This window comes from Terrapene carolina, unplaced genomic scaffold (assembly GCF_002925995.2).
Source record: "Terrapene carolina triunguis isolate 2854851 unplaced genomic scaffold, T_m_triunguis-2.0 Scaffold395, whole genome shotgun sequence".
NCBI lineage: Eukaryota > Metazoa > Chordata > Testudines > Emydidae > Terrapene > Terrapene triunguis.
The window spans coordinates 1474699-1483294 of NW_020664746.1; the positions used below are offsets into that span (position 1 = coordinate 1474699).

At 42.8% G+C, this 8596-nt stretch overlaps 1 protein-coding gene across 1 annotated transcript; it reads right to left on the minus strand.

Moving 5' to 3' along the window:
- Window positions 1–5499: 5499 nt before the first annotated feature.
- LOC112103097 (toll-like receptor 13) lies at window positions 5500–8370 on the minus strand. The gene has a single exon (XM_024194706.2). The coding sequence runs from the start codon at window positions 8356–8358 to the stop codon at window positions 5500–5502; it is 2859 nt and encodes a 952-aa protein (XP_024050474.2). The 5' UTR covers window positions 8359–8370.
- Between the last annotated feature and the right edge of the window lie 226 nt (window positions 8371–8596).

The following is an 8596-nucleotide window of genomic DNA, read 5'->3' on the forward strand; positions in this document are numbered from 1 at the left end:
CTGATCAGAGCGAGGGTGGAGCACTTCACAAATAGCATAACACGTACAAAGACTTTGGGACAGAATCTGATCTCAGGTATGTCAGTGTTAACCTGATGCAAGTCCAGTGAATTACTCAAAGTTTACACTGATGTAAATGAGATCAACATCTGCCCTTTTGTCCTTGTATTGCTCCTGCCATTTGAGGATCTCCAGTCACATTATAACTTTTCATAAATTTAATTCCACAACAACCCAGTGAAGTAGACAAGTAGCAATACCTCCTTTCACAGAAACTGAGGGCCCCTGCATTTGAGGGGAAAGATTTTCAAAGGCACAAAGGGAGCCTAAACCTTAAGTGATTTGCCCAAAGTCACACAGGAAGTCATTGGCAAAGTTGGGAATAAATCTCAGATCACCTGAGTTCAAGTACTTTGGTCTAGTTATTAAACAACACTGCCTCTCCATCTGACTGGTGGGTTAAATATCGGATTGCAGAGACCTATGAAATATCATATACCCAGTCATGGGCAGTACAACCTGTTTGATGCAGTTAGGAAAGGTTGTTAATACAAGAGCAGTAACATGGCTAACATCTACGTGCTTCTGCATTAGAGACGGGCCAGCTCCTGTGTTATTGGCACTGCTACAATATTTATGCATCAGATTAGATCTGGATGAATGGTTTTGCAGACTCACTGGGATATTCATTTCAAGACACCCATTCTGCCTCAGTATCTCAGTGCTTTCCCGACTGCCCATGCTGTTATGTCAGGAGCATGTCCTTGAGACAAGGGCACAGCTTCCTTGTGGCTTTCCTTCTGAACAGGGTGGCCAGGTCTGTAGCTTTTCTATGACCTTCAGCTGGGGGCTTTTTACAGCAGAGAGTAGGCTGTTTACTGATCTATTTTTAGAGCTGCTCACAGCTTTTTGGGCTGCTGCTGTAGAGAAGAATCTTGCGCTGCTAGGGGCCAAATCAGACACACATCAGCCAAGGGCAAGGCACCGGGACATAACCAGAGGTAGCATTATTCCTCTGAGAGCCACTAGCAGGACTCAGACACCCAGAATATTGGGCTGCTGAAGTTATTGACAGGATGTAGAGTTCAGCAGTTGCCCCCATACAATGGCTGTTACATTCAATAGGCCAAATTCTGCTTCTGGTCCATGTGCCTCAACCCTGAGATTAATACAACAGATCCCTGCTAAAGTAAGGGGAGTTCAGTACCTGTGGCCCATTCAGTCACTGGGCTCTCTGCTGAAACTGTCAGCAATGGTGTCAACTGGTGCCACTGTGATGGTGGTTTCCAGTGGTCCTATTCATGGTGTGAGGAGCTACTCAGCATGAGTAAAGGTGGACGAATCAGACCCTAATTAACCAGGAAAAAGGTCTGGGTATCATTGTGAACAGCTCAATGAAAGCTTCTGCCAATGTGAAATGGCAGTAAAAAAAAAAAAAGTGTCAGGGTGCATAAGGAAGGGGACAGGAAATACTGCTAGAGATATTCTAATGCTATTGGATAAATCCAGGGTACACCTTCCCCTGGATGGAATAGCGTGTCCAGTTCTGATCAGCCCATCTTAAAAAAGATATGTCAGAAATAGAGCAGGTTCAGAGGCAGGGAGTAGTAACTAGATGCCTGGAGAGGCTTCAGTAAGAAAAGAAATTGACAAGACTGGGACTATTTTCGAGAGGAAACAAAGAAGAGGGAGCATCAAAATAAGGACTGGTCTGGAGAAGGCAAATTTGATGCCCTCTCAATATAAAAACAAAGTGATGTTTAATGGAAGGAAAAGGCAGCAAACTTAAAACTAGTACAAGAAAATCATTTTACACAACCCATAGTAATCTGTGGATCTCACTGTCACAACTGATCACTGAGGCCAAGAGTCAAGTATTAGACATTAGCTGAGTATTAGAGTATGGGAACATCTCCACTGAAGTCACTGCAGTGGTGGATGTGACCCAGAGTGTCATCTTTTCATAAATACTGCATCATTCACCTTGTTTTACTAAAAAATTCCCTTCTAGCATATGCTAAAGAATTAAGACAGCAGCTATTAAACATACTCAGCAAAATGCAACAGAATGGGCTCATTTAAAACATCCTGTAGTGACTCTTAAATGCTGAGCTATAGTGGGAATATCCACAAAGACTCCACTACTGTATATCACCAAATTAGATTACCAAAACCATCCAGTTAACTCACACTATCTGTCTAGGTGTGTCAAGGCTAATTCCCCAACTCTGGCACTTCAAGTGCAGAAGGTAGGGGCCCTCAAGGATTCTAAAAATTAATACTGGCCACTCCAGGCTTGTATTAAACTCCCAAGGTTACAGCTTTTCTCTGACCTTGGATTGGTAGATGCTGCCACCACCCAAGTGCAGAACCCCTTTGAGAACCCAGGAAGGCGCACTTGGGAATTCCCTCCTGTGGGGTACCCTCAAGCCCTTTCACCCCCCACCCCCTTCCGGGGAAGAGCTGAGAAAGAAAAAAAAAAGAAATCAGCTATTGTCACCAGCTAATTAAACAACATGTGCACAAACCTCTTAAGACACAAAAATCCAATTCTATTCTTAAAAAAGGTAAATTTTATTAACCAAAAAAAAGGAAAGAAAATACATCTTGGAATTTAGGCATTTTCTAGATTTAAAAAAAGAAAACAACTACAAGGATTAAGCATCAAGAATAGCTTTCTTGAGGTCCATCTTTAAGGTTACAAGCAAAACAAAAGGACCTGGGGTTAGCACAGAGGAATCCACAAGCCATAATGAAAGACAAGGAATAAACCTAATTGCGTCTTCCTAGACATTTCCTGAGCTACTTACATATCTGGGATTTTAAATGAGTAGTTTCTAGGTATGATACTGATGATTTTTTCATACCTGGCCCAAGCTCTTACATCATAGCTCTGTCCTGTTCGCCTCTCCCCGGGAGAACAACAGACAGACAAAAGGGGAGTCTTGTTTCAATTTTAAAAAGTTCTAGCCTTCCCATTGGCTCTTTTGGCCAGGTGCCCACTCACTTCCTTTTACCTATGCATAGCAGCAGGGGCGGCTCTATGTTTTTTGCTGCCCCAAGCACAGCAGTCAGGCGGCCTTCAGTGGTATGCCTGCGGGTGGTCCGCTGGTCACGCGGATTTGGCAGCGTTTCTGCGGGTGATCTGCCGGTCCTGCCGCCAAATTGCTGCTGAAGCTGCGGGACCGGCGGACCTCCCGAAGGCTGCCTGACTGCCGCCCTCACGACGACTGGCACGCCGCCCCCTGCGGCTTCCCGCCCCAGGCACGCGCTTGCTGCCCTGGTGCCTGGAGGCGCCCCTGCATAGCAGTGAGACTTTTTAACCCTTTACAAGTAGAGCAATTAGAGAACAGCTACTAAGAGGGATTTTATAGCTACTGGCTGGTTGGGTGTCCAGAAAAGGGAGCTCCACCCCCTCTTCATTTATCACAAGGTGTCTTCTTGTAACAGAGAATCCCTCACAATCCAGTTGCTTATGCCAGAGTAGGAAGTAAGGGCCCAGTCTAGCAAAGCCATTAAGACTAGAGCTGGTTGAAAGTCGGAATTTTCATTCTGTGGGAAATTCCAAACTAAAAAATAAAGTTCTGTTTAGAAATGCACATAGAATTTTGAAATTCCCTGCAAAAGGGAAAATCTGGGGGGGAAAATCAGTTTGAAATAATCAAAACATTTTGTTGCAAAAATTTCTCTGTGAATTTGAGCCTGAGCTTCCAGCTCAGCTGTGGTTCCCAGGACTTTTAGGATCCTGACTCCCCATCAGGCTGCTTAGGAGCCAGGGCTCCCAGTCTTCCAGTTCTGTGGCTGGGAGCCTGGAAGCCTTGAGAGCCTCTAAAGCCTTTCAGGCTCTTGGGTCCAGAGCAGAGACCTTGAAACCATAGGGCAGTCTGCATAGTGAGACTGCTCAGTGCTGCAGGCCCCCGAGCTGGTGGATTTCGGATAGAGCCCTGCCTGTGTGTAGTTCGTGTTTTCGTGAAATATTTCAAGTTCAACAAATTGGCATTTTCCAACAAAACTGTTTTGTTGAAAAATCCAGCTCTAGTTCAGTGGGACTAGTCACATGCTTCTATTCTATTCTACATTGGTTCCCAGACCTTGCTCATCACCACAGGATCTGAACACTTGCTTAAAATTAAGCATGTGCTTAAATGCTTTACTGCATTTAAGCCTTAGGTCTTATGTACACACAAAAGTTGTACCATTTTAATGATACCGCTATAACTAAAGCGGTACAATCCCTCTCATGTGGACACAGCTATATATCTATAAAACAGTGCTATATTGGTATATTCTTATATATATATACTGGTATTCCTGTATGGGAAGTGCAATGGGGGGAGGGATAGCTCAGTGGTTTGAGCATTGGCCTACTAAATTCAGGGTTGTGAGTTCAATCCTCAAGGGGGCCACGTAGGCAAAAATCTGTACTTGGTCCTGCTAGTGAAGGCAGGGGGCTGGACTTGATGACCTTTCAGGGTCCCTTCCAGCTCTATGAGATAGGTATATCTCCATATAAGCAATAGTGGTACAAGCTCTTTTATACTGTGATAACTGCATCCACTCTAGGGGTTGTACCAGTATCATTTCATTAAAAATTACAAACCAGCCAACATGGTTCTACCAGTATAAACACAGTGTGTAGAGCAGGACTTAGTGTGGATATTTTCTCCCTGTCCTGATTGACACTGGTAATCAATCTCTTGTCCTAAAGATTAAAAAATGAAATGTAGAAATTAACCTAAACATTAGATTTTAACAAGTGTAAAGATAATTAAAAGTTCATAGTAGAGCTTTATCTCTATGCAGTTGTTCTCTTTAATGGCCTCGAAGCAGGATTTACATAACTTCAGGGAGTTTGAAAATGAAAGTTTGTACCTAACCTTTTCTTAAAGGTGATTTGCAAATTGTTTTAAAATAGTTTCACAGAAAGGTTATATGTTCACTGTGCCAAACAGCTGCAGACAGGAAGGCATTCATAATTTTGTTAAGTTTTTGTTTTGGGTTTGCAAAGGTTGTTTCTATCATTCTTTTCTACCCCAGGTTTGCTCTCTTTGGTTCACAATTACTTAGCTTTGCTACTGAGCTCTTTCTTTCTTTCTTTCTTTCTTTCTTTCCTTTTTTTACATTTTTAAAGCGCATTAAAACCCAATTAACAAATTTCAGTAAATTAAGCTTGATGGCCCTGCAGACTCAAGGCTTCTGTTTAGCCACAGAACAGGTACAAAAACACATAGTATCAATGCAAGCTTCACACACACATACAGTCACTGGCACAGTCTATAAGCCTCAACTGTGGCCTGGCAATGTGCAGGTGGTTTTAGTACTAACCTCTTTGTAATGCAAGTGCCACTGTCACAGTCCTCTGCAGTGAGGGGAAGCCAAATAATTTCAAATACTGGACATTAGTGTCTTCAATATCCAGGCTGATATCTAGAAGTCGCAGAGATGGCCCCATCAGAAATGTCATAAGCAGACAGAGAGAGTCACTGCAGGCCACTGTCTTTACTGATCTTCATCTGGAATGATCCTAGACAAAATAGGATCTTCATCCTCTTTCCCCTCACTTGTCTTCAAGGCCATGTTGAGTTTATGCCAAAACAGTGGAATCTCCTTCTCCTCCTGGGGCCACATGAGGTATGTTTTCTTCTTCACCAGTTTTCTCATTCTGTGGTAGGATGATAGACTACCACTGGGGATGTGTTCCAGGAAAATCAGGATCAGGACATCCTTGTGTTCATCAAAGAGGCGAAAACTGGCTATCTGGATCTCCTTAGAGCACCACTCACTTTCCAGGTAGTGGCGGGTTATGACACAAATGGTCTTCCTGCTGGCATAGATGTTTTCCACAATGTTCTTCAGGATGCACTTCCCTGGTTCAAAGTCACGGTGGTGCAGACATAGCCTCCAGTGGTATTTGTCTTCCAGTGTGGGAAGGAGCTCATTGATCACCCACTCCCGGTCATGCGTGTTGTACGAGACAAACGCGTCATAGTCGTATTTTGTATGTTGCCTCATCCTTTTGTACCTCTTGTCATGAATATAGGCAAGTAGCAGGTGATAAGCATAAATCCCTTGCCACCTCCAGCGAAAACAGATGCATACTATCATCAGCAAAATAATTGTGGTTGTATTCGTAACAAACAGGATAAACTCATGGTTGACTGTGCAGGAGGAGGTGTGGAAGGCCCACAGTTTCCTTCCCTTACTGGCAAGTGGGAAAGCACAGGTGTACTGGTAGAAATAGAGCACTTGAGTTTTTAAGTCATGAAGAGACCAACTGAGGAACATTTGGTTATCGCAAGAACAAGTGTAAGGATTTTGTCTAAGATCCAAAAAGGTAAGGTCAGGTAAAGCCCTTATGTGTTTAAGTTCAATTACATTTAGTTTGTTTCCAGACACCCTGAGTATGGACAGCTTAGAAAAGTTTATGTGGAGAACAAAATCAAGAGACTGCAGCCCTATTTTATTGAGATGTAGCTCTGTCAGCTTCGGTCCAGGCTGGAGCAGAGCTGGGCTAATGGGATTGATAGGATTGCAGCTCAAATCCAGTTCTTGGAGGGTAGGGGTGTAACTAAAGGTGGCTGGATCCAAATCAGTGATGGGCAAGTTGCCTGCATGGATTCTCACTATTGATTCCAACCCCTGCAAGAAGTTAGATGGGAAATTCAGAAGCCCTCTATGACGTTGGCTGTTCAGAGAGAGGTATTTTAAGGACTTCAGGAGAATGAAGGGAGGGTTGTCAAGTTCTCCAGATGTCTCATAGGAGATGTAATTTTCAAAAAGCTGAAGGTCAACCAATGAGTTTACTCCCTGGAAGATGCCTTTCTGCAAAGTTTCCTTGGTGATCTTATTAGTGCCAAGAAGCAGTGTCTGCAGGTGGCTCAGACCTTCAAAGGCTCCGGGTTCTATTGTGCTAATTTGGTTGTCCAGCAGGCTGAGAAACTGCAGAGAAGTCAGATTCCTAAAAGTTTCTTTCTTGATGGAGCTCATCTTATTTCCTGCTAGTTCCATTTTTTCCAGCTTCCCTAAACTATCTGAAAAAGGTCGTGAGATTTCCAAAAGGAGGTTCGTTCCCATATTTAATTCCAACAAATTGTGTAGATCTGGAAACAAATCTGAGTTGATCTTAGTGATTCTGTTTCCAGTTAGAGTGAGGTGCTCCAGGTTCTTTAGATTGGCAAAGTCATTTGGGACAATTTTCCTAATTTGGTTAAAGCTGAGATCCAGACTTTTCAGAGACATTATATTCGAAATTGCATTTGGTACTGCAGTGAACTCATTGTTTGCCAAGGAAAGACTCTGTAAAGAATTCAGGGGCTGAAAAGATATACACGGCACCACTTTTAACCTGTTGTGTGCCAGATCCAAATGCCATAGATGAGTGCAGTTTTCAAAGACAATTCCTTTAATGCTTTCGAATTTATTGCCTTGTAAGTTAAGAGTCTTGACATTGCGGTGCCAAAGGCATACCTTTTCTATGAGATTGTCAGAATCAGTCAAGTTCAACTCATTTAGGTGGATCTCCTCTAGCAAAGAGCAATTCAGTTTTTGGACCACAGCCAATATGTCTAGTGGTGTCATCAATATCCCTCCTAAATATAATCTCTTTAACCCTTTCAGGAAACAAGGGTCTTGTATAATCCATGTAATGTGGTTATGGGTGCCAGAGAAAGATAAATCCAGTGAAAGAAGTCTATACAAAGCATCAGTTGCAACATCAATGAAAGAGATTGGGTTATGGGATGCATCCAGTTCACGAAGCCACATGGGCACATTATCTTTGGTCCTGAAATGTGTTATATTGTTCTCTCTTATGTGCAGCTCTTCCAAAGATTTTACCTTAAACACAACATCCAAAGCATTCAGAGAATGTAACTTGTTTGATGATAAATCAATTACCTTTAACTTCATCAGGTGGGCAAAGGCAGATGGCTCAATCCTGTCAATATTATTTTTCCTAAGTAGCAAGACTGTAAGGTTCCCTAGCCCATCAAACATAGAGCTGGAAATAACTCTCAGCTGGTTTGAAGTGAGGTTCAAGATCTTTAGGCTACTTGTGTAAGTAAAAGTGCCTTCTTCAATTAGATGAATTTGGTTCTGAGAAACATTCAAGACTTGCAACAGACTCAGTTTGCTGAAGTCACTCTGCCTCAGGCTTGCAATCCGATTCTCAGACAGATCTAAGCTGCTTACATTCCAGGGAAGATCACTTGGGACTTGTGACAAGTTCTGATGATAGCACAGCACCTTTATCGTTTTGCTCCACTTTCCATGGACCACACAGTTCTGCAGTGAGTAAGGAGCCACTCCTTGGCCTTGGCTGAAGAAAATCAAAGCAGAGAAAAGCTGCAGGAACAACATCTCTCTAACTCCTGAGCGCTCCTTTAGTTCAAAACCAAGAGCAGTCGTTGTAGTGAGGAGAGAGCTGAGAGTGAAATGAGTGCTCTTGTGTAATCAGGAAAAGTCTCCAAATGAGGAAGAGAAATATCCTTGCATTGCATATCACTATTAATAAAATATTGAGGTCTCTATTTTCAGAAGAGCTGGAGTTAGTTGCTTTACGTCTCATCCTACTGAAGAATTAAAAATTAAAGGGCCA